The following is a 26,466-nucleotide window of genomic DNA, read 5'->3' as shown; positions in this document are numbered from 1 at the left end:
AGCAGGATTGTCTCTGTGGGTAGAGAGGTCACCCCAGGCAGCAGAGAGCTACCACAGAAAGCACAGTAGCCCCACGACTTGTGGGCTACACATCAGCAGCGCCGTTCAGCCACCAAACTCCCAGCAGGTCGGTGTGATGGTCAAGAATGATCGGAAAGGGAATGAGACAGACAGAGCTTCCCTTGAAAGTCTGACTCCAATTGACAGAGAAGATAGGAACACAGACACAGGTCAGCGGAGGATCAGGACCAGGGAGGTGTCTCCGACAGCAGGAGACAGGTCTGGGCAGAGCCCGAGGAAGAGGCTGTGGGCAGCTGCAGTGAGTGAGGCAGAGCAGAAAGCAAAAGAGACTAAGAGGACTCTGGAAGTGGGAAGAAGAGGGGGAGATGGAATGTTCTCCAAGCCAGGCTGGCCCTGCGCAGATGCCCGGAGAGGACGGTGTCACCCAGGCCACGCCCAGGCCAGAAGTCCTCTGGCCCAAGGCTTTCCTGGCATGAGCATGGGTCAGAGTGACAGCTGGGTTCCCTCCTCCTATGCGCCTCTAAGGGGTACAGAGAGCAACCAAACACGAGGCTCTACTGACATTACCTCCAAGGAAGCCCAGGCAGAAAAGTGATCAGAATTTAATGCTTCATCTCAGTATGTGGCCACTCCCTGCTCTTGCCTTTTTGTCAAGACACAGAAAAGGCATGGAGTAGGAGAAAAAAGCAGGGGTAAGTCTGTCACATATTTTTAAAACTTCAAAAGTAAGGACTTTATAATTCTGGAACAAAGGGCTCGCCATGTGAAATGGTTAGTGAGGATGGATTTGACAGTAGAACAAAACTGTGGTAGCCCCTGAAACTTGAATATACCTTAGTCCTTACCGTCTGTAACCCAGGGGATAAAAGGAATGTGCCTTCTGTTTTCAAAATGAAAATGAACCACTACACAAATGTGTCCTGGAATTTGAGTATGACCTGTGACTCCTCCAGTATGGCTTATACTGGCCTTCTGTGCAATTCCAAAAGGCGCCTCCCAAAACTCTTAGGCAACAGCACAACCCCAGAGCCAGCACAACAGCTGTTTTTTTGATGGCTGCCAATCATCTGAATGCAGATTCAGAGCAAGCTGTTAAACACTATTCCATTTGCAAATTCCCTGTGAAAGTCCGGATTTTTCGGTAGCATGCGACAAGAACAACCCAGTCATATGAACTTGCAAATGAGCCCTCATTAATTTGTCTAGACATGGGAAGAGTCTGGACACACATCATGTCTGGTTTATAACAGATGGATACACTTAACCAAGTGTTATACTTGGTTTTTGTCTGAATGGAAGTCTGAGAACTTTTTCTCTTCACATGCCCCGCTAGACATGGAAATCGGGAGATGACTTACGACTCCTCATGCGCGTGGGACAGGGAGAAGAGGTCGCACAGCAAGCAGACCCCGAACACAGTGACGCCTGTCTCCTTCACCAGCATGGCGCAGGTGCCCAGGAACAGGCTGAGCATCAGGAAGAAGGGGGATGCAGTCGGGGGGAAGCGCTCCCCCACCCCGCCTGGGGCCACACTCCTGAAAAACAAGTTTCAAATTCTGTTCAGTTGAGGAGTGTGGGCTGCCAGAGCGTGTACTTCTGAAAGGCTGGCTCTAACAACAGGCCCGCTGTGCTCCAGGTACACAGGTGAGCAGAGATGTCCAGAGTGTGCATCACAGATCCACTTAAACTGCAAATCCAGGAGAAAGCAGATTCCCAACCATCCTGAATGTGATCCTTAAATTAAGGGATACATAAACTATCGTAAAATATGGCATAGAATGAACACAAAACGCCACTTAAAATGCTATCACAGAGTTATACTTCGTGACATGGACAGACATTAAAGTGAGTGTGTTTGAAGTAAAGCCGCTAAGCCATGTGGGCAAATCAGAGTCAGGCCCCTGAGTTCACAGCTTGTCAGTCAATTTACAGATAAAATGGGGCAGGTGACTTTTTCAGCTCTTGCACTTGTGAAACTGGGTCATGGGGCTGGAGGGAGGAGAAAATAACTGGCTTCTTAGATGGTAAGGATTTAGCATGATCATTATTATGTTAGTGAAAGTGTTTTATATGCTTTTGCACAAAAAAAGTAAGACATCAATGGACATACATGTCAAGTGCATATGTATATGCAAGTATATATATATATATATATATATACACACACACATATGTATATAGTGTATATTTATATTGTAAAATATAATACTCATTTCTCTGTGTGGTGAAAATATAGGTGCTTTTATTACTATTTATTTATAGAATGTATTAATGATTAACAGATCTGACCAACACAGAAATGCCCTAAGTTTTAAGGAAGCAAATCTAGAACAATCCAAAGTACCGTATTATAAAATACAGAGAAACCTCATTGGATCTGTTTCCTAAAATTGTACAAAATGAACACAAAAGCAGACTCAACATGAGCTGACAATATACCAGCATCATCCACTCCAGGTCCATCCATGTAAAACACAGATGTTTTAATCTCCTTCTGGCTAAGTATATTTCTCCCATTTATCTTCCATGAGGAAATATTAAGCAAAGTTTTTTATTTTCGTCCTCAGCATAATTTCCAGCAGGGGTCCTCAAAAGCCCTCGACCTCTGCAGCTCTCTCTCTCTCAGGGACACAAGTACCTGCCCACAGCAGCAGTGCCTGCCCCCACGCAGGCCACACCCATCTGTACTGCTGGGAAGGAATGGCCATATCTCTGCAGCTCTGACATCTGACCCTGACAGCTCCGTCATGGAACTGCCCAAGGTAACACATAAAATGTGCACCAGATGTGCATCTTCCTCCAGAGCTGACACCGCTAAGGTGGGACTGGCCTGCCCGACAGCCTGAAATAACACACCTCAGTATCACGCAGAGAGGGATCTGAAGCTGTTACTAATCTCGTTAACACCAGAGTGAAGAGGAAACACGCTGTTGACAGGCTGATGGTCTTAAGATTTTCACACCATGGTTTCATACAGTGCAGTGGGAGGCCACCAAGTCACCAAGTTGAGAACCAGAAGAAGGTTCTCAACCATATGCACCAAAACAACTCGAGACTTAGTTCATGTCATTCTCATGCAAGGTCTGGATTGACTCTAACAGGACCCTCCACCTCAGAGCCTCTGGCATTTGGGAGGACGACTCCTTGTTGGAAGGCTGTGCTGGACATGGTAGATCTCTGACCTCTCCAGGGACAAGCAAACATTGCAAAGCGTCTTCCCAATCACCCCAAACTGAAGGCTACTGGTTCCTCGGAGTCTCTGAACTAATCCAGAGATCAAAGTTCACAGATCACTAATTAACCAGCATTCCTCCTGGGAAGTAGGACATCGAAGTTTATTCCCCACTGCATTCTTTCATTCATTCACTCATTCACATTCATTCATTCATTCATAGTAGAACTGTCAGTGGTGCAGGGGAAGAGAGGATTCACCAGAGACATAGTGGGGAACAGAACAGGCAGATCCACTGAAATCCACTGCTGAGAGGAGCAGCAGGTGAGATAGGAGAGGTCTGCTGCGCCATATGGGTCAGCTCCCTGGCCAGGGATCAAACTCAGGCTGGAACACTGACAGAGCTGAGATTTAACCCCTAGGCCACCATGGAGGCCCACCCCACCATGTTCTCTTATCCACCTGCCCCTTTCCCAGTGTAGATGTGTCACAACTTAGCTGACAATCTGGTCACCAAGGGTTGAGGGGAGAAAATTAATACCAAGGGAAGTTATTTTCTTTCTTTTCAATTTCCCAAAGCCAGGAGTTTCTGCATTTTGATATAAGGGTGTGTGACTTAGAAAACCACAGCTGAAAAATACTCCTTTCCATTCAGACTTGTTATTTTAAGCTCTGTACTTACATTAGTGAGACTAGTGAAAAGGAAAACAAATCGCGGCCAAAATGAAAAGGAGAAATTAAACAAATCACAGGCACACAGAAGTGCAGACGACACTTGCTCAGTGTGTTTTGGCTCAGAACTAATTCCAAATTCCACTCTCGGTGAAAAGGACAAGGAGGAATTGAGAAATGGGAGTTGCCTTCCCAGCACTGGAAGAGCAGCCTCTTTAAGAGGCCGGGATGTGGTTCAGACTAGAAGAGAGAAGGCCTCGCAGGAGGTAAGGATAATTCTTAGCGCTGGGCTTCAGGGCACCAGCTCAGCTCTGACTGCCAAAAAGCCTCCCTGTTAACCAGGCTGGTGCTCAGTCTACACAGATACACACACATGTACACACACGCACACACATGCACACAGCCCTGGGTGGGCATTAAGTCCATCATGAAGAAGGACCATACATACCTATTGTAGGAGAGAAAGGCCAGCAGAAACAGCAGGCACGCCAGCACATCAGCTCTGCCAACAATTCCGGCCACCTAGGAAGTTTGGAAAAATGGAAAATGAAAACCTCAGGAGATACCTTTCAGAAAACCCTGACGGCCATGGAGTTGCTTTTAGATGAATGAAGGTACAATGAAACAGCAAGCGCTGTTCTCCATCTGACCCATCCCCACCCCCAACCACAGACAGCCCAGGGTTTACAGGAAAGGCAAGATTTTCTCACTTCATTTCAGGCTCTTCCTCTCTTCTCTGGTGGGTCAGTTCACAACAACAAAGCATATTCATTGGTGAAGTGACTCAAAATACTCCAGGAGCAATGAGCCTAGATTCTGTGCTGGTCTGTGGCCATGGCAGCCAGGGGATGGGGGGTACTGACAGAATATGGGGAGGCTGAGGGATCCAGGATGCTGACAAGGAAACGAGGCTCTGACTGCGATGGTGAAGAGAGTGTGTGTGTGTGCGCGCGCACGTGTGCACATAATCATGCTTCTTGCCTCTATCACTAACAGGGCCTGAAAAGAAGACACCCCAGGAACAAAAGCCAGCCCAGCACTCCTCACTAAGGAGGACACAGCTGAGTCCTCAGCAGGGCCAAGGAGACATGAGGGTGTGTAGATCATCTTCTCATGACAGAAAGCAAGAACGCACCCCCAAATGACAAGTACATGAAAAAGGACATGGGAGCAGGGGACAGGGAGTTCTCACTGAACACAATTTAACATTAAATAAAGGCAGTAATATAATCTAATGTATCATCATGTAATACTTCATATTATTGCACATGACAAGCATGATATGTGATACACACATAACATAGCATATGTGCATTTATGTTACATTTTATATATTTTACAAACTTTTTATATATTTACATATCAATATTTTTCTTCATCTGTTATACTATACCTATAAATCAGACATATATTATAAACTATATATTATACAGAGGCTACAATTATTTACCAGTATATATTATATGATGTCTATTGCAGAATTGCAGAATTACATTGTACTGATAATACTTACATACCCTCTAATACAAAATTTACATAATATGTAAATCTATATTTTATAAAGAAAATGAAGACTGGTAACTGTTGCAAATTCAAGGACACTAAAAAGAAATGATGATGAATGACCTTGGTTTTAGAAAACATAATTCAGAAAACTAAATTACTAAGGCATAAAGTGGATGAAATGTCTCAAGTGTTTCAGAAAGCAAATAATATTTTCATATATTAAGAGGGAAAGTGATAAAACAAAGTGGCAAAATGTTAAAAACTTGCGAATCTGAATAAAGAATGTAAGGTCATTATAATTTTGAGTTTAAAATTTTTGTTTTGAATGTATTTAGATGGAGACTGAAGTGGAAGAGGAGGGAAAGACAGCAACTTATAATCTCCGTATGACTTTGCTGCTCTACTGCTTTGTGTGTGCACTTCTTGGAATGTTGTGAAACTGTAAAGGGAAACATGATTCAACAACGCTTCTAAGAAAAAGCCACAGATGAGGTGGAGCTTCTGCCTGGGGGGGTGTGGGGAGGCTGGGAATGGGGCTGGGGTCTCAGGCCGGAGAAGAGCATCAGCCAGCAGAGAGGAGAAGAGCATCACCCAGCAGAGAGGACACGACCTCCACCCTGGGCTAGTGAAGCAATCCACAGTTAAGAGCGGGACGGAATTTTCTGGTGAATTTAACATAGTACGAGCACTTGCTAACTTGCCATCACACGTGCAGGAGACTCAGGTATTGTTACGATGAGTGTTACTTAGTGAAACAGAGAGATGGTGTGTGTGACGCCCCCTCTCTACCTTCTCCCTGCAAGGAAGGGCCTGGGGGAAGCACTGAGACAGGTTTTCCTGGGCGACTTATGGGAATCACCTTTTACTTTAAGGTTTATGTGTGTGACGTTTTACATAACTACTGGATAAATTGATCTATCCATTAGCTAATAACCTAAATAAAAGCCAATTTGTTCACATGGATGTGCTGAGAAAAAAATCTCGTCTAATCTGCACCAAGAGAAACCCAGACACGGACAGCAACCATGGTCACAGCAGAGCGAAGAGCAATGCTTGGTGTGGCTCACTGACCCACACATCAACAAGGAGCCTGAGTACAAATCAGGAAGACGGTGGATTCAGGGGAGCAGGCAGTGACGACACGGTGCTGCTGGGAGTCAGGCCAGCTGGGGCTCCAGGTCTGCAAAGCAGGATCGACGGGGTTCCTGAGTGGGGCCCAGCCCCGGCCAGCCCAGATCTCAACTTTGAGCCCTGAACTCAGCATCTCCTGCCAGGCCCCTGGGGATGCATCATGGGTGAGGCCAGGCCTCTGGGCCCAGAGGGACACTCTTTACAGCATGCCTGCTGTGGCCAATGCAACAGCAGTGAGTCTTGTGGGCTGGCCCTGGATGGATCTTTGTGCCAGGGGCAGTCGCCAGCAGGTGGGCAGGACCACACTGCAGACCCCAAGAGCAGCAGGACAAGCCGGCTGGCGCCCCAAGATCAAGAAACCCATGTGGGTGCTGAGATGTTCCTACCAACAGTTGACAAGTACCACAGCTGGGTCCAAAACCGCTCACATCCTTGTGGAGCTGGGGTTCCAGGGGCCAGCGGCAGGTGCTTGAAGACAAGGTCTTGTCATTAACTGCTCTGTCAAGACCAGCCATTCACTGTGATCAGTAAGTTGATGTCAGATCCAGAATGTTCTTCCAGCCACAAAGGCTGCCTCTGTACCAGGCTTTGGACCTGCTGGAGGGAAACCAGCCTCAAGGAGGTTGACATCAGTGGAAATCAGAAGGAGGGAAGCACCTGAATCAGCAAGAGGAGACCTCACTGTCATGAGAAGACTAAGTGGCTCTGATGGCAGGAGTGGGGAAGGAGTCCCAGATGGGGCTTCCACACTGGGCCAGTAAGGACAGACCAGCAGGGTGGCAGGAAGCTCAGGACAGGGCTATGAGCTGAGGTACCCACCTTCCAGGCAGAGGAAAGAAGAGGTGTTTCTGGAAAGGGGGTATAATGTAATAAGAGCATGACGAGATGAAAAGGGACAAGTGATGGGGTACAAAGTAGGGGGTGCCCCAAGAGAAGCCCCTTGAAGTTCACGCTCGGACAGCGAAGGCTGAACCTCAGGGCTGGGGAAGAGCAGCTCAGTGAGACGCGCAGGCACACACACATGCTTCTTTCAGCACCACAGGGCGACTGTCACCAGGGAAATGTGTCCTTGAACTATCAGATGATGGAAGGCATCCATGACTGGGAAGAACCAGGGAGCATCCCAATGACATAACATGTGGATCACCCAGCAAGTTTAACAGAATCAGGTATGAAAATGGCCTTTGAAGGACGGCACTGGCTCCCCAGCCTGTATTTCCTGGAACTCCACTCAACAGATTTGTGCACAACAAATAGACACTGTGTGAACAAGTTCTGGGTGATCTTATCCACAAGGATGTGGATGGGAAGGCACTCCATGCACAGCTCCACAAAAAGGCAGACCCACTGCGAAACTGTACTGCCGTCCGGCTCTGGGGACAGACTTAAAGCCTCCCCTCCCCATGTCAGTGTCTCCTGCTCCCGAAGTCCACTCAGTGCTGGCTCACCCTCCGGACCAGGTAAGTTTCGGTGCAAGTTTTTATTCTCACAGGACAATGACAATCATTTTCCTCCTGGCTCAGGATTTAGGGGGAAGCCCTTGCAAAACTCTGAGGCCTCTGGCAAGGCAGGTTGAGGGTGACTTCACTCATCACTGCACCCCCACTCTGATGATGACGTGTCACTCAGATCTTCAAATATCCGTGGGAGATGGAAGTAAATAAATGAAATGTCTACTGAGTTCCGATGGGATTCGTGTTTCGCGACGACCTTTTGCTTTGTCCTGCAAACATTTTGGACTACGTGTTTCTGACTTTTCGAGGAGCTTGTGAACACGCCATGGGCCTTGCCTCTGTGCCCCAACTCTAGCTGAGAACCTGCACCAAGCCAAGTGCTCAGTGATTATCTGCTGACTGCATCATTAATAAAGCAAATTCTAAACCCCACAACCTGCTTAAAGCACTCGCCTGCCGCCTTCATCACTCCCGGCAGAGCTGCTGGTTCCATTTTCCTTCTCATTTCACAAAGGATAGCTGTATCCACCACCCCTTTCCCACCTCGCTAGCGCCTTTTCTGCACTTTTTAAGACCTTCTCAATAAGTCCATAAAGCACATCTATTTTTCTGTCCTCCTGTCCTTAGCAGCCTGAACTAATACTGATCATTAAATGGTCATTTCCTGACTGGACTTGGCAGGGCAGATTGTTATGTGGGTCAGGTCTTTTCACTGCCCTCCTCAGCCTCTCTCATCTGCTTGTGAATGCAAATGGTTTCTCCAGCGTTTTTCCCTAAATAAATGATCAGCTCTGACTCCTTTGCCCCTATAATTGTGTTACTAGGGAATTTTTTTTTTTTTTTTTGATTTGTACAAAAGCTAGCTGGAACCCTCTCTTAAAGGTCGTTTGCTAACAGGATTTTCCTTATCAGTTCCTGATCACAAGGCCCAAGGTCACCTGTGTTCTATGTACTCCCTCGCTGCAAGCACAGAATTTAGACTGCTATCTCCTGCTCATTCAGTCTTTCTTGCAAGAATATTCCCCAACCCACTCCAAGCACAGATTTTCAACTGTAATTTAAAAATCATTTGTCAGGGTGCTGTATTATCCACAGCCTGAGATTAAAATACAGTGATCGCCTTCACATCAAATATTCTATATGAGCAGCAGTGGTAGTACTGGAATGCCTTTTTACATGACATCCAAAAGAATATTACAAATGCATTTGTAAAATTTTTCATCCTAATTTTAAATACTTAAAATGTTTTCCATGCTTTCTAAATACTGATATTTTGAAATAAGGCCTTAATGTCACTGCTTTAAAAGTATCAAGTAGAACCTGGAACATTCCACAGCAATTTGAGGCTCCTCATTTTCCATTTACACAAACATGAGCAATCTCTGCTCGAAAGGTGGACATTTTGGAACCCTTTTGCCTTGGATTCATTTTTCCTTCTCATCCCCCCACAACATTTTTTCTTAGTATTATATAGTAATGCTTTAAAATAGTTTACTTCTTTTCTCGCTCCATAACGAAAACACACATATCATTAAATTGACTTTTGACTTTCTGATGATCATAGCATGAAGGTGTGCCATGGTTAACGATGCACTATTGTCGTGACAGTATCAGAACTGAGTCAAATTCTTAGATGCCAAGAATTGCTTACTGGTGTGGGGCGGTCTCCACACACTCACACTGGAACGGGATCTAGACACCCCCAGGAAAAGAGATAGCCCTTCATTATTTTTAATGAGAAGACGGAAAGGAGGACCAACAAGACACATCTGTCGCAGGTATGCTCAGACAGACCTGCTTTAGGAAGATGCAGAGGTCCTTTAGGAAGGTGAGCTCTGGAAATGATTCCTTCAGAACTGGGGTGACCTATGTTCCTTCACAAATCTTCATCTACCCTGAACCATAAATATAAGCCAAGTGCGGTCACTGAGATGTAACAGGAGATAGCTTGAGGCCACCCTGGATGCAGGTTAAGTCATTACCTGGAAGCGGGCGCAGGGCCATGCTCCACATGCTTTCTACAGCAACTTCTCACCACCCAAAACACATCAGGTGACTGGAGGGCCAGTCACCTGATGTGTTTTGGGTGGTGAGAAGTTGGACTGTTGGTGACTGGAGGGCCAGTCACCTCTTCTTTGTGGCTGTTCCTGAGTTATATCCTTGTAGTAACCTGGTGAACAGAGGCACAGGCAACCCAGGGACGTCTTCTAATTCTGTCTTTCTGTCTTGAAGAATGTCAGTCTGACTTTTCATCATCCTCCCTAGCAGCCCTGTATCACACACATTATAAATTAAAGCCGAGTGAGGAGAAAGCAAGACGTAAATGTGAAGCAGGCACACGGGTCCCAGCATGACAAGTACTTCAAAATGCGCCTGGATGTTGAAAACCACCAGGACTTAAATTTTCTGCAAATAAAGAACCACAGCCATTTATTACCACCTGCAATGATAACAGGGGTTCCTCAGAAAAGCATTTAAACCTGGAGGCCTAGTGAAGGCAAGCCGGACATTTGGCAAGGGAAGGTGTCATGCAGAAAGATTTATATGTTAAGGTTAACACTGCAGTGGCACTTTGAATTCACACTATTTTGCTTTTTCTTGTGTGTGTGTGTGTGTGTGTGTATGTGTGTAAAATAACTGGGTGTAGGCCAAAGATGCAGGGGGTAAGAGGATTCATCAGGGAAATAGTGAGGAGCAGAACAGGTGGATCTACTGAAATCCACTGCTGAGGGGAACAGTGGGTGAGACAGGAGAGGTCTGCTGCACCATGTGGGTCAGCTCCCTGGCTGGGGATTGAACTCTGGCTGTCACTGTTGTGGTGACAGTGCTGAGACTTAACCCCTAGGTCACCAGGGAGGTCCAAATTCGGACCATTTTGAAAGGCAAGGAAAAAACCAGATGTTTGGCTTTTTGGGGGGGCCTGTTGTTGAGTTCATGAGTACTCACCGCCTCGGTGTGGACAGGATGCACGGCAAAGAGCAAGGCTGTCACGAAGGCCAGGCCACGGTTCCGGAACACCGTCTTGTCACAGGTGTACATGAGCACCAGCGTCACCAGGCAGTGCAGGATGACATTGGCCGCGTGGAAGTAGAACGGGTCCATGCCAGTCAGGAGGATGTTGAGCCTGGAAACGCAGACACTGAGTCAGCTACCAACAGAGCGGATGCACGTGGAGAGCGGTGGGAAGCCATCATCTGAAACAGTCCTCTGTGTCTTTTCAAGTGTCTCCGACATCAGTCACTCCATCTGTTTAGACACCCCTTGTGCCCCACTTAGAGTGTTCTCCTCTGGCGGGTCACGGCCAGGGCGCTGCAGTGTTACCCAGCGAGCACCAGGCCCACTGAGCGGGCAGGCAGATGCCGGACGGTCTTCCCTGCACCCCAGGACTCAGGCTTTCCTGCCGGCTCCTCCTAAGGTGCCGGGGGGGTCAAGGGCAAGTTCACGGTGCCCGGGTCAGAGTCACAGCCAGTGGAGTCACAAAAGAAACCGCGGGGCTGAGATCGTGGTCAAAGGTGGGATGAGCAAGGCCAGAACGTGTCCCCCCACCCGTGGGGCCACCAGGATCCAAAGCTGCAGGTCACGCCCTCAGATTCACCATCAATCCCCACCCCACGGGCACCGTCGGGGCCCCAACATGCAGGCTCTGGCCCTCATGGGCAAAGAGCACAGTTCAGAATTTGCATAAGACGGTTCCTATTTCTGAGTCTGAATTCTGATATTATGAAGAAGAAATATTGGGCTGTTAGAAAAGTAAGTCATGGTGTATTTTTTTTCTGTTGTCAATGCAAAAATGTGTCAAGACTTTTCCGACAACCCAATAGAAAGAGAAGGGGAATTTTATAGTCAGCAGCTTAAAAAATGCTTCCCTGAGATAAAAATGCACAACGGAGAGACTGCTAAAGGTGGACTTAAATTGATCAACAGGAGAAATGAGAATGTGGGGTAAGAGAAAAAATTCAGCTGGACACGGTATGGGTCTTTGGGGAAACAGACGCACTCCAAGCAGTGGCGTCTACACTTCAGCCCGACTTACCAAAACAGTAACTCCAAGTCTTTATTCTCATGCCCTGCTCTGCTTCTCTTCAAGAAACTCCTTTTCTGCCAAAACATGGCAGCAACCTTAGCAAAGACTTGTGCATATTCTAAGGTACTAGTCTCCGGCACAGCTTTCCAGGGCAGAATTTTAACGAGCTCAAGTTCCACTTGGACACAGGAATCTAGGTGTCATAATTACTAACCCACTCCATTTTCATGCCCACTGAAACAACCATGGTCCCAACTAACCCAGTCTGAAAAAAAGAAAAAATGAAATGCTGGGTATGATCCAATTTTGGGGGCTGGACACCAAGATTCAAGCAGCTATGGGCTGCAGCAGCTGAGTCTGCACCCCCAGAGTCCTCCAGACAGGAGCCTGGTGGGAGAGAATCCATTTGACAGGGGAGAGGAACCAGAACCAGCCAGGGCCATAGTGTCCAGCAGAAGCATGACCACAGCCCACCCAAAGGCCATGGGGAGACAACAGTCCCCTCCACATCACCCTGCAGATACCTGGTCCGCTCGGCATCTGACCTCTATTCCTCCAGGATTAGGATACTTCTTCACACATTGTACACATCTCTGTTCACTGAATCCAGGGCACTCAGCGCACAGGCTTCTGTATTAATGTTTACCAATGAACAAGTAAAACTCTATTAAGTTGTTAGTTGGAAAAGGTCATCTTTCCCTCTCAACTCTCAGAATCTCTATTTTTTAATTTAGCCTTCATTTCCCATTGAAAACCAGGCCAAGCAAAAGGAAATAAATGTGTTTGTGTTTTTTTTTTTTTCTTGAAGTAATCTGAGACTCATGGTTGGAACCTTCTAGACTGTGTCTCACATGGATGTCCATGGTCCCATCTCCATTCAAACTGCCCTCCCAGACAGGTGGGCCATAAGAAGCTCATGGCAATCCAGGGCACCCATCCCAGGCCCCCAGGGATAGTCACAGGTCTCAGAATCTGGCAGGAGGAAGTGGGGGGAAGGGAGCCAGTCCCCCGTGCTCCTGCCCCGCCCCCGCCCTGCATCTCATCACATGCTCAGCCCGGTACCCTAGACAGAGAGAGATGGTGCCCGTCATCCTCCTCTTTGAAAACTGCTCTGGTTTAGAGAAAGAGAACAGAAACAGGCAGGACCCCTGGAAGCGACTTGGAGAAGCAGACACTGGGGTTCTTCCTAGGGAGACCTCACTCCAGTAGATAGCTCTCCCTCAACAGCAGACTCTCCACTGTAAAGACTCAAGTTTTCAACCCAGAACATGAGCCACAGAACCCTGAGCCGTGCTGAACACAGAGGAGCTGCATCTAGGTGGGTTGCCCACCAACCTTCCTCCTCTGCTGAGGCCCTGCAGGTCAGCAGGCCATCACCACGGTGTCCCTGCTGCCGGCCCTGGGGTTAGGCAGGACCTGCCCATGGGAGAAAGTGCTGTTGGGGGGAGGGTGGTACATGCAGCACGGGAGAGTCATGGCCATCTCCAGAGTTCTGGACTCCTTTCTCCACACTGTCGGGGAGAAGGGCACCTGGACCTTGTTAACACGGGCTCCGCTGACGCCAGGGGTGCCAGGCCCAAGTTGCCTGGTGTGCAGCAACAAGGGTGGTGGACTCCCAGGCCCCATCCTGGGATCGCTGATACCAGCAGAGCTGAAATGGGCCCCGAGGCTGGCCCCCGCAACACCGTGTCTCAAGAGAGGTGACCCGCTCAGGACAACACCTCAGGGTCTCAGAGCGCGGGCGAGGGGACAAGCCCACCTTCCCGAAAGTGACCCAACACATGTTCTTCCCCGGTAACAACAAGAAGCCAGGAAATAGGAAAAGGGAAACATGACTTTGACCACGTCTTGGGAGCCTCAGGTAAACAGTGGCCCCACACACCCTGGGGGGTTTCCAGCCCATGCTGAACGTGGTGCCCTCTCCCGCCTCCCTCCATGGTCGTTCTCCATCGCTGTGGACGTTACTGCTGTCCAGGGCTATGTCTGCTTTTGCTCACCTTCCCTCTTGCATGAGTCCCCCAGACCTCAACCATCTCGGACCCTTTCCTAGATTTGCTCCAGCGCCAGAAGTAAACCAGCAAGCCGCCAGCATCTCTCAGGGTGCCCAAAGCAGCAGGGGCTGCCGGTCACAGAGCCAACAGCGGTGCAGACAGAGGGGGCTCTGGGGTCCTGGTGTGTGCTCAGGGCGAGGAAGTGGGAACCTTGGCTAGAGGTGGCAGCAAGTCCAGGAGGGAAATCTCCTGTAGGGAGCCAGTAAACAATAAACATAACAACACCAGGCACACCTCAAGTCACAACGCAGAGAGGCCGACTGTCAGCAGTGCTTTCTTTCAAGGGCATGAGCTCGGTGGAGTCCCAGGGGCCATGCTCTCCACACCGATGACAAAGTTCCCCGTCACAGGACAGACCTGAGGACAGACACACAGACTCCAACGGGCCCCACTCCCTGCTCTCCTGACCACCCACAAATCCAGGGTGTCCACAGCTCCCTAGGGAGCCATGATTTGCTGAAAGGACTCACAGGACCCAACAGAGTACTGTATTTAAGAGTCCAAGTTCATTGTAACAGATCAAGACCAGTCAAAAGACAAAGCCTGAGGGGAGAGGCCTGGGAGGATCCGAAACACAGACCTCCCGTGTCTTCAGGACACTGGCCTCTGGACACCTTTATGACAAGTTTTGAGCCAGAGACAGAAGGTCCATGAAGCCTCGCTGTTGAGCTTTTAATGGGGTTCTGCCATGCAGCCTGAGTGATTCCACAGCAAGTCAGTGGCTGAAGCTGCCTCTGGACCTGCCCTCCCCAGAGGTTAGGAGGCAGGGTGACAGCACATGGCTCTCAATCCCAACTTCTGGATCTTATGACTGGTCTCCCAGCATGGCTAGCCCTACTAGACACTGTCCAGGGTCCAGCGTGAACAGCAGAGACACTCCTGTCACTCGGGAAGCCAGAGACAGGGCTGTTGTTATTACACAATAGGGTCATGACAGTCCTTTGAGAAAACATTTTCAGGTACTGGGACTCCATCTGACCCAACCAGAGACAACAGTTCACTCAATGATATTTCATGTCTACTTTGCTGACTGTATAGAAAGAGAACACTGGTGGGCCTCCTTGGTGGCATAGACGGTTGAGCACAGCACTGTGAAGCTGTCTGCAGCCTCTGCAGTGCTGGTTTGATAACCGCCAGCTGCGGAGCAACCCACATGGCGAGGCAGACCTCTCCTGTCTCGCCTGCTGCTCCCCTCAGAAGCGTATTTCAGTCAGTCTGCCTGCTCTGCTCCCTACTCTGTCTTTGTGGATCGTCTCACCCTCCCGCACATCTGGCCTGTGCCCCGGTTCTTGCATAAATAAATCTTTAAAAAAAAAAAAAAGGGAACACTGGCATGGATGCATGGGGTCTGAAGAAAACCCCTGTAATTCTGGGGTGCCTCAGAAGGTCCAGCTGCCAGGTCCAGCCTTGACCTTTACAGCAGTGTAAGCATCCAATTCACCAATCTCCCAGCAACCTTCATGCTCAATGGGCCATCTGGGGGGAAGCAGGGCCGAGGTGCTAGCGATGGTCGTGGGCCAGTCACCTCCCAGCAGCTGCCACAACCACCACTTTAGATCAAAGCTGCCCCTTAACATTGAGTCAGCAGGGGGCCAAAGTCATCCATGTGTCCAGAAAACCCTGGCTGCCTCTGCTCCTCTTTGATGAAGCAAAAAGGTAAGTCAGTCAAGAAGTGAGACAGAGGAGCAGCCCGACCTCATGACTTGACAAGGACAAGCTTTCATAGAAAGGTGACTCTCTGCTCTTTCCACAGTGAGAGTGACAGCACCCTGACTCTGCAGGCTGGGCTCTAGGGAAACAGTGTGTGGGGCCCTGGTGCCATGTGTGAGGGGAGGTGAAAACCAACAGTGAATGGTACCAACAGCAAGAGGCTTCCGAGGCAGGAAGGGCTCATGAGACAGGGCTGCTGCTACCACAGAGGTGGCCGCAGTGGGGGTCTCTGGGCTGAAGTGACTGAAGCATGTGGAGAGCAGCTACACAGAGGTGGGGGTGGAGTGCTGCCCCAGGAAGAGGGAACAAGCAGCACAGGAGCGAAGTCTCTAGAATGCAGATGGAAACACACTGCAGAGAGGTTTACAGGTGAGCAGTCGGGAGGGGCTGAGGGTCAGACCCACAGGTGGCGAAGAACAGAAAGTGTCGGTATCTTTTGAAAAGGGACACTGCCGGCACCTTGGCATGATCAAGGCCCCCTCACCCTCCATTTTAAATGGGATAGACATTCAACATTCAAGAGTACAAATGGAGCCCCAAAGCAAGATAGGAAAGACATTTACTGCTACATGACTGTTTCAGAAGGTGCTTTGATGTGCCTATAAAAACCCTCGTGATTGGGCCTCCCCAGTGGCGCAGCGGTTAAGCCCTGGCTTGCAAAGCTGCCCGCAGCCTCTGCAGTGCCGGTTCGATCCCCAGCCACCAGCGAGGGTCCCACATGGCGCGCAGACCTCTCCTGCCATGCCCGCTGCTCCCCTCAGCAGTGAACTTCGTCACTCTGTTCTGCTCTGTTCCCCGCTCTGGCTCTGGAGAATTCTCTTACCCTCCCGTGCTTCTGACTGTACCCAGTGCTTGTATAAATAAATAAATAAATCTTTAAAAACAAAAAACAAAAAAAAAAACCCTCATGATTGAAAAATCCACTCCTCTTATTCCCCATCCCTCCTACACAGCCAGACTGGAGTGGAAAATGGAAAGCCCATCTTCCAGGCACGGGCACCCTCTGCCTCTCTGGGGTTTCTGAGATAACCCAAATGTACTAGGACATATTCAGGAGCCATGGCTCCATCTTCCCTGTCAAGTCCATACTGCCTCCAATCACATATGTCCTTGGCTTCACATATCATCGACCATCCCAGACAGGGGAGTCAAGCACCTCAAACTCACCCCAGGACTAGAAAACAAATGTGTCAGTCTCCAGCGAGAGCTTGTCTCCAAAGGAAATCCCACAGCAGTGAAGTGCAAAGGCGTGGACCCCAGAGTGGCAGCAGGTGAAGGGGCTGGAGCTGCTGCGCAGGCATCTTCTAAGGACACAGTGCAGACTGCTGCAAACCCTCAACGCCAGTGTGGGGACGCTGTGGAGCCGCACAGCTGCACCAAGCAAGAGAGTCTATTTTTTGACGCTGACATTTTAAACCGCCCACTTTCCCTCTTACGGTTTATAGTATCGTCAGAGGCCTTCAATAAAATAAAACTTTTTAGCAAACCAGTAGAATGCTGTGATCAAACTGCCTAAACATGGAGAGGGAATCCAGAATTCAGGGCCCTTCTGTCTGCCTTAGTTTCCCCACATTTGATGTGGAAGAGCCGTTGGCTCTGTCATGGAAGGAAGCTGTGGTCTGTTTACTGAGGTGGACAGGCAGGGCTGATAACCCAGCACGGGCCTCTTCTCCAACGAAGAGGGTGGGGAGGAAATAAAGTTAAACAGCCCAGCATCTTAAACCAGTCCACGCCATTTTCAAGGTGGGAGTTGCAGGTGTCATGAGGCTTGGTTTGGGGTCAATTCAACATCCAGAGTCACTCACTTCCTGGCTCCTCCTGATTCCAGAGCTACAGACAGGTCATAGGCAGTCAAGGATAAAGAAGTGAAACTTTGAAAACAGGTTATAGGCTGCAGATGAAGTTTTCACAGCTGTCTTGATTCTGCTCTACAAGGGTCCAAAAATAATCCCGTGTGTCTTTGGAAATGATCTGATGAGAAGACTGAGAGTAAGATTTGGCTAGAAATAGAAACACATCAGAATTCTCAATTCACTTCCAGGAGGACAAAGAGGCGACCGTTTGGATCAATTCAGGCTGGACCAGCGCAGCAGAAGCCCCCGGAGTGATGCAGCAGAAAGAGTCCACCCTGAGAGGAGAACTTTCACCACTGTGGAGTTGGCCAAGCGGCCATGGATGGCTGCTGGGGCTCGCACGTCTGCTGCAGAAGTCCAGGCTGGCAGGGCCGAGAGGCTGCATGGCCTGAAGGAGGGAGAATAAGGAGGCGCTGGCACTGAGAAGACAGCTGGAAGGCACATGTGATGCCCACACCTTCACTTCTTCCCCACAGGCAGCTCACACACCAGAGCCCTGAGTCCAGCACCAAAGCAGGTCATCAGCACGGCCTGGAGGGGCCGCAGGCCAGTGTGGGGGCAGCCACTCCAGGTCACCCCACAAGCCTGTGGCAGTGCCCCAACCTACAGCTGTCTCCTGATTGTGAACAAGCTCAGGCCCCTTCACTTCCAAATTTCAACCCAGAAGCAAGCAGGGAAGGAAATTTCCCGCTCAGCTAGACACAGGGCCAAGGCACCAGGCCTTGGGAGTTGCCTTCTTTTTCCACTGCTTGCTGCCCCCCGACCCAGTAAAAGTCAATGTTCTGATCATCCATTTCCTCATTTCTACTCCAGCCCATTTCTTATTTGTGGAAACTGTGACTACTATCTTTCTATACCAGCAAGCACCTCACAGTCACAACCGCACTGTTAATTAACCTATTCTTTGTTCTTAAGGGAAAGCCTAGCTCTCAGTATGTGTGATAGTCATTCGATGAAGCAAAGTAATAAACTACATCTAATATATAATAGGTTTTGCATTTTACACTGGGAAAGAAGATGTGAAGATGAAAAGACAAGCTACAGAACAGGAGAAAACATCTGCCAACCCAGTATCTGACAAAGGACTTGTATCTAGAATACACAAAGATATCTCAAAAAGAAAATGCCAAAAGTGAAATTAAGTAAAGGTGCACTAGGAAAATGGGCTAAGACATGAAGAGACAGTTTAATAAGGAAGACATACAGAGGGCAAATAATCACATGAAAGATATTTAATAGCTGTCGTCACCTGGGAAATGCAAACTAAGGCACAATGAGATGTCCTTACACATTCATCAGAAAGGCTACAATCAAAAGCTGTGACAACTCAAAGGCTGGTCAGGAAGCAGAGAAAACGGCTCACTCCGACACTGGATGCGAGGTCTGGAAAACTGTCAACTTCTTAAAAAATTAAACAAGGACCCCCCCACCCTGGTAGAACAAGCAGTTAAGCACGAGTTCAATCCCCAGCCAGAGAGCTACCCACGTGGGACAGCTACCCTCTCCACTGCTCCCCTCAGCAGTGTATTTCAGTCAATCTGCCTGTTCTATTCCCCACTCTGTCTCTGGTGAATCCTCTCACCCCCCGCACCTGTGGCCTGTACCCCAGCTCTTGTATGCATATATTAATAAATCTTTTTAAAAAATTAAACATACAACCAACATATGACCCAGCAAATACAATCCTGGGATTTATCCCAGAGAAATAAAAACTTTATGTTCATGTGAAAACCTATAACTCAGTCTTTCCAGGGGTTTTATTTATAGTAGCTAAAACCTAGTAACAACCCAGCTGTCCTCACTAGATGATAGTCAACTGGGGTCCACCCCATAGATGGAATACCACCCAGCAGTAAAAAGAATCAAAGTACTGACAAGCAGCAATGTGAATAAACTCCAGAGAACTATGCTATGTGCAGAAAAAGCTAATCTCAATGATACAGACTTCATGATTCCACATTCTTTAAGTAACAAAATTACAAAGAAGGAAAACAGACTGCTGGTTATTTTGGAGGGAAATAACGCTATAGAGTAGGGGTTTGATATGCATTAGGTTTCTATAGCTAAAACAGGGAAGCAGGAAGGATTCTTGCCATGGAACTGATTCATAACTTGACTATATTGGTCATCCCAGAAATCACTCAGATCTACAATTGTGTGTTATTTAATGGCCATTCAGCAAAACTGGCAACATTTACAACAGTGGTCCCAGTAAAATATGTAACATGGCTGGCTGTGCAGCAGGCTACACCATGCAAGTTTGTGCCATAATATTAGTGCAAGGCCTCCCCTGGTGGCGCAGCGGTTGAGTGCTGGGCTGCGAGGCTGCCCGCAGCCTCTGCAGTGCTGGTTCACTCCCCGGCCACCAGCGAGGGTCCCACATGGTGCGCAGACTTCTCCTGTTGTGCCCACTGCTCCCCTCAGCAGTGTATTTCGTCAGTCTGCCTGTTCTGTTCTGTTCCCCACTCTGGCTCTGGTGAATCCTCTCACCCTCCCACGCTTCTGACTATACCCAGTGCTTGTATAAATAAATAAATAAATAAATAAATAAATAAATAAATAAATAAATAAATAAATAAATAGAAATAAATTTAAAAAAAGAAAAAAAAATTAGTGCTATGACAAAATCACCTAATGACACATTTCTCAGAACCTATCCCGAGTGATTAGTAATGCATGTTAATACACACTTAACAAAAACAAAGAGTAATTGGAAAAGTGGTAATGTGGGAATAAAAGCTATTGCTTATATCAGTGTCAATTTCCTGGTTGTTATATTGTAAAACAGTACAGGATGTTATCACTGTATCACGGTGGGGGGGGGGTGGCGGGATATGAATGAAGGGCAAAGGAATCTAGATTTTTTTTAAATGGATTTGCAGAGGCAGAAAGCATACAAGAGAACTGCAGACCAATATTCCTGACCCATAGATGCAAAAGTGCCCAACAAAATACTAGCAAACCAAACACAATGGCACATTAAAACATCATACACCATGACCAAGTGGGGTTTATCCCTGGAGTACAATGGAGGTTTGACATCCACAAATCAATGAATGTGATACAGCCTATGAACAAAGTAAAGGACCAAATTACTCACAGGATCAGGAAAAAAAAACATCTGACAAAACTCAACACCCTTTCGTGGTAAAAATGCTCAGCATACCTGAATATAATAAACAACATACATGAAAAGTCCACAGGTAATCCCATATTCAATGGTAAAAAACTGAAAGCTTTTCCTTTAAGATAAAGAACAAAGCAAGGATGCCCATTTTCTTACCACTCTTTTTCAGCATGCTACTAAAAACAAGTCAGAGCAATTAAGCAAGAAAAAGAAATAAAAGACATCTAAATCAGAAAGAAGTAAAATTTTCTGTATTCAGACAATCTTATATGCAGAAAACCCTAGACATGCCAATAACAAAAAACTGTCGTTACTAATACACAAATTCAGAAAAGTTGCAGGAAACAAAAACCAATGTACAAATATTAGCTGTATTTCTACACAATAACAAATCATCTGAAATGAAAACAATTCCAGTTACAACAGCATCAAAAAGAATAAAATAGGAATAAACTTAAAGAATGAGGTAAAAATCTTACATACTTAAAAGTACAAATTTTGACCAAGAAATTTAAAGACACAAATAAATGGAAATACACCCCATGTTCATGGATTATAAGGCTTATTATTATTAAAATGCCCATACTACCCAATATCTCAATGACTTATTTTACAAAAATGAAAAAAAAAATCAAAAAATTCATATGGAACCCTGAATCTAACAAACAATCTTGAAGAAGGACAAAGCTGAAATAATAGAGAATAACATTCAAAATATATTCCAAAGACAGTATGCACAATTTGGGGGAAAAGCACAGAAATTAATCCATGCAAACGGTAAAATGATCTTCAACAAGGGTGCCAGGAACGATGGGGAAAGGACAGCCTCTTCAACAAATGGTGCTGGGAAAAGTGGACAATCACATGCCAAATAATAAAACTGGACCATTGTACTATAAATAAAAATAACTTAAACTTAAATTTCAAATATCAGACCTGAAGCTGTACACTCCTAGAAGAAAAACAAAACAAAACAAAAAATTACATAATATAGACGTGGCAATGATTTCCTAATTAGATGGTACCAAAAGCACAAGCAAATTTAGGCAAAAAATTAAAAGGCCTGAGGATAGCAAAGGAAAGAATCAACAGAGAGAAAAGGCAGCCTAAATAACCTGATTATCAAAAATAGGCTAAGGAATTCAACAGACATTTTCCCAAAGAAGATAAACAAATAGCCAACAGATTATGTGAAAGGTTTACATCACTTATGATCAGGAGAATACATGTCAGAACCACAATGAGATGCTACCTCATAACTGTTAAAGTTCCAAATATATTCCAAAGCTACAGTGACTAAAACAGTATGGTATTAGCATAAAAACAAACAGCACAATTGGCCAAAAGTGGCTTTTATGAGACACAAAAGATAGCAACTGCTGGTGAGGATGTAGAGAAAGCACAGTTCTCACCACTACTGATGGGTGTGTGCAATGGTGCCATTGCTATGAAAAGCAGGGGAGGGTTCACAAAACTTAAAAATAGAATTACCATCCAGCAATGCTACTTCTGGGTGTATACTCAGAAGATCTGAAACCAGGATCTTGAAGAGCACTGCCATGTTCACTGCAGCATTATTCACAACAGCCAAGATAAGGAAACAACCAAAATGTGCACCATCAGAATGATGGATAGAGAAAAGGGGAATACAAGGGAACATTATTCAGCCTAAAAAGGAAATCCTGTATTATACAAAACATAGATGAACTTGGAAGACATCTTGTTAAGTGAAGTAAGAAGTTGCCAAAGTACAATACTGCCTAATTCTGCTTGCATGAGTTATCTAGATAGTCACACTCATACAAACAGAAAGCAAAACGATGGCAGGGAGTTGCTGGTCATCAGGAACATGGTTTCAGTTAAACAGGGAAAAGGCCAGAGATCTGCTATGCCACTTTGTGCCTGCAGTTAACAGGCTCCACTGTGCACTGGAAAATTTGCTGATATTAGAAATTTGTTAACATGAAAGATCTCATGCTAAGTATTCTTACCACAATGAAGAGACAGACAGACAGACAAAAATGGTTTGAATCCCCAAAACTTTCGCTCACACAAACCTGAAGGAAGATAGTTAAAATAGCTGGTACATATTCACTGTGTGTTCACCAAGCTCACACCAACCTCACATTGACTAGCAAGTGAGCACGACCTTCAGTATCCAACCTTGTCTGTGCCCAGTGCTGGGCTACGACGCTGGAAGAGCCCAGACCCCTCAAGTGACTATAGAGAAAGCACCAGGTTTGACTGAAATCACCTGTGAGCACAGACACACCAGCTCTCTCTTTCTGCACAGGCCCCCTTCCTTTTCCAATTAGTGCTGGACTACACTCTCAATCTGCCACTCAACCTTTTCCAAGACAAAAGCATATCTACACAGTCACAAGGTGGGATTAACGAGAGCAGGCATCTTAGACACCAAGAGGCTCTTTGTCATTGGCGATCACAAGGGAAGGGCTGCCCCTCACCCCAGCTCTCCTCCTTTGCCCTGTGATGCCAACTTCCCTCTTCATCAGTGGCCTGGCCTCACTGCCTACTCCCTGCCTCTGCTCCTCCCTCCTCCTCCCAGCCACCTCCAGCACTGCTTAAAAAAACATAACAGAAAGTCAAAAAGTGAAGGCACTCCTCCTCTTCCTCCCCCCACCCTGTCACTTAACCTTCAAATGGAAAATTCTCAGACCAGGGAGGGAAATTTTCAGACCAGGAATCTAGAAGGGCTCCAGGACCGTTACTTGGCCAGCTCACCCTCCAGGAGAGCTTGCACACCTCTCACTGACCCTCACAGCAGAAAGGGAAAGGCAGGCCACACCAGAAGTTCTAGCTCTGTGTGGCATCTGAGGAGATTTTCAGAACCTTGGAAAACTGATAACATCAAGCAGCTCTCACTCAGTAGCCAGGTAACCTTTCAGCCGAAAACCCACACCACTGGACAAGAAGCCAAATGTTCATAAAATATTCTCTTCAGATTCGAAGGGACAATTTCCTCACCTGCTTAACACACTAAACTTTGAAAGAAAAAAATAAGTCAAATCCCATGAATTGTTCCAACCACTACAGCTTCCTGTTGGCTTCATCAAACCTCCTGTCAAAAGCCTCGGGCCTCTGGGCAGGGGGTCCAAGCTGCCCAGCCAGCGATGGAGACCCAGATGGGGTGCCATTACAGCGGGTGAGGGAGGCTGAAAAAACTGAAGCTGCTGAGCCGCTGTTATTTAGTTTTATCCCGGACAGCGCCATGTAAATCACAAGTCACGCTCAAGACGAATGCCACCGCGCTCCCTCAAACCAGCCCTCCTGCCGCCTCCCAGCGAAGCCCTCTGACATTCCAGAAAATACCCAACCTACAAAACCTGGCGTTCCCTCTGCAACCTTTACACTTGATTCACACCAGAAATGCTGAATCATGACTCCGAGGCACGAAAAGAAAAACTACTTCGACTGGGACGCGGGGACCCCAGGGGATCCCACGTCGGCGCGTCCCTTCGCTTCTGCATCCCGAGCCCTCAAGGCAGCCTGGAGAGGCCAGGCGCGCGGCGCGCCCGCGGGACCCGGAGCCCCTCACTGGCTCTCCTTTTCCTCCCTAACCCCGGTCCCGCAGGGTCCCCTCCCAACGCGCCCCCCAGAGAAAGGGGGACTCCCCCTCTGCACAGCTGCCCGATAGCCCCCGAGAAATGGCCGCGCGGGAAGCGCCGCCGCGGCAGCTCTCCGAGCCGTGGGCCCCGGCGGCTGTCACTTGGCCACCCCCGGGCAGGTCCGCCGGCCAGCGCCCGGCCCCGGCACGGGGAGCGGTCTCCCGGGGCCAGACTCCGGAGAAACGCGACCCCCAGCCGCAGCCCACGCCCCCGCGGCGCCCCTGGAGCCCGAGAAGGGGGCGTGGAGGGCCGGGGCGGCCGGCAGGAGACGCCCCCAGACCCGTCCCGCCGGGGCGCCCGCGCGGGAGGACTCACTGGAAGGTGAGCACGCAGAGCGGCCGGTAGGACTTGTGGCTGGCGCGCTCCGCCATGCCCTTGCCCCAGAAGTCGTTGGAGAAGACGCCCCCGCGGAGCGGCGCGCCCGGGCGCACGTCGGGGTTGTTCACGATGGCCCACACGTCGTCGTGCACGAACTCGCCCTGCAGGGAGCGGCCGAACACCAGGCAGCTCGCCCCGGCCAGCAGCGCCGCGGCCCCGGCCGGCGCCAGCCCGCCGCCCCGCCGCCGGGAGGGCGCGCGGTCCCCGCCGCCGCGAGCCGAGCCGGTCACCACCATCGCGCCGCCGCCGCCGCGGCCCTGGCGGCTCCCGGGCTTGTGGCATCGTCCCCGGCCGGGGCCCCGGCGGCGCGCGGCGGCGGCCCGGAGGAGGGCGCGGGCATGGTGCGGCCGCCGGCCCCGCCGCTGGCGCCCGCGCTCCGCCGCCGCCTGCGCCGCCGAGTTGGCCCCGCTGCGAAGCCTCGCGGCGCCCCCGCCTCCCGCCCGCGCGCCTCCTCCGCCCACTGCGCATGCCCCGCGCTCGCCTCCCCGCACCCCGCCCGGGACTCCGGCCGCCGCACCGCGCCCCCGCGCGCCCGGCGCGCCGCCCGCCGTCGCCGGCCCCGGGGGGGGGGCGCGCGGGGCCGCGGGAGGGACCCGGGGTCCCGCGCGGGCGTCAGCGAAGCAGACCCCGACCCCCCTCCCCTGACTGACGGGGCTGGGGAGGCCACACCTGGCAGGCACCTCAGGGCCTGGGAGCGGGGCGAGCTTACTCGGGGCGCAGCCGGAGACCCCGCTCCAGAACGGACGAGAGTGGCGGCGCCCCAGGAGGCGCCGGCTTTCAGCACCCCGGACACCAGCGGGGCGCGGGGACAAGCTCTCCCGCCGCCAGCCCCGCGCTCGGTCCTGTCGCGTTCCCGCAGCCCCTTCCCGGCCCGCGGCCGCGGCTGCTCCTCCGGGGAGATCGGGAGAGGCAGCCCCCTACCCTCACCTCTCCCGAAGTCGGGGGCAGCGGTCCCGGCCCAGCTCCGGACACCCGGCCCCGCGGGTCCAGAGGCCCTCGCGCTCCTGACCGCCCAGCGCTCCCCTCGCGCTCATGAAAAGTCCTGGGTTGAGTTTGGGGTTTGGGTCTGGGGGCTGAATTGGATTCTGCCACAGTTCTCGTTTTACGTTTCTCTGAAACTCTTAAAACAATCAGGGAGATGCCAAGCAAATTACTTTTCTTCCCATCTAAATCGATCACATGGGTCTGAGTATCATTTCCTGGGATGTGGGTGTGTTTGAAGTGTTCCTGCTATGTCAATATGATGTGAAAGCATAAAAATAAAACCACATTAAGGCTTTGCCTCCTAATCTTCCTGTATTTCTGAAAGCTCTTTTAAAAAAAAAAATACTAATTTTAATTTATAAATGAGTTATCCCTGGAGAGGATTACTAGAATTTCTCCACCTTCAAAAAGTCTGTTAACTCTTTCTTGCCTCTTGCAAATTTTCATTGCTGTTACTGAAGTTTCCTGGAATTTGACAGGAAAATTTTATCCAGACAGAAAATTTTACCTCTTTTTTCCCCAAATCTTTAAAGGGTCATTGATCAAAAAAAAAAAAAGTAAAATGAAAGGCAAAAATTGTTCTTATACTGACTGAACTTCTGTGTGATTCTACTATGCCGACTTTTTTTTTTTTTTAATTTAAGATATATTTGAACAGTTGAGAATTCAATGAGCTTATACAAGCACCTCCGAGTCCTGGTGATTTTATCCATTTCACTTTCTCTTTTAGTAACTTGAAAATTCACAGCTGAGAAAT

At 48.8% G+C, this 26,466-nt stretch overlaps 1 protein-coding gene across 1 annotated transcript in view; it reads right to left on the bottom strand.

Annotated features, from left to right (window-relative positions):
- The window catches only part of TMTC1 (transmembrane O-mannosyltransferase targeting cadherins 1), a 177,420-nt gene extending 152,459 nt beyond the window's left edge, over nt 1-24,961 (bottom strand). The window contains exons 1-4 of the mRNA XM_037514093.2: nt 24,663-24,961; nt 10,903-11,080; nt 4,314-4,387; nt 1,380-1,556 (exon numbers count right to left, since the gene is read on the bottom strand). Coding sequence (XP_037369990.1) covers nt 1,380-1,556; nt 4,314-4,387; nt 10,903-11,080; nt 24,663-24,961 — 728 coding nt within the window. The remainder of the gene's footprint in view (nt 1-1,379; nt 1,557-4,313; nt 4,388-10,902; nt 11,081-24,662) is intronic.
- Between the last annotated feature and the right edge of the window lie 1,505 nt (nt 24,962-26,466).

Source organism: Talpa occidentalis, unplaced genomic scaffold (genome assembly GCF_014898055.3).
Source record: "Talpa occidentalis isolate TD23 unplaced genomic scaffold, MPIMG_talOcc4v2.1 talOcc4.16, whole genome shotgun sequence".
NCBI classification, from domain to species: Eukaryota; Metazoa; Chordata; class Mammalia; order Eulipotyphla; family Talpidae; genus Talpa; species Talpa occidentalis.
Note: the sequence above shows the minus strand (reverse complement) of the source record. Positions and strands in the feature narration are given on the sequence as shown.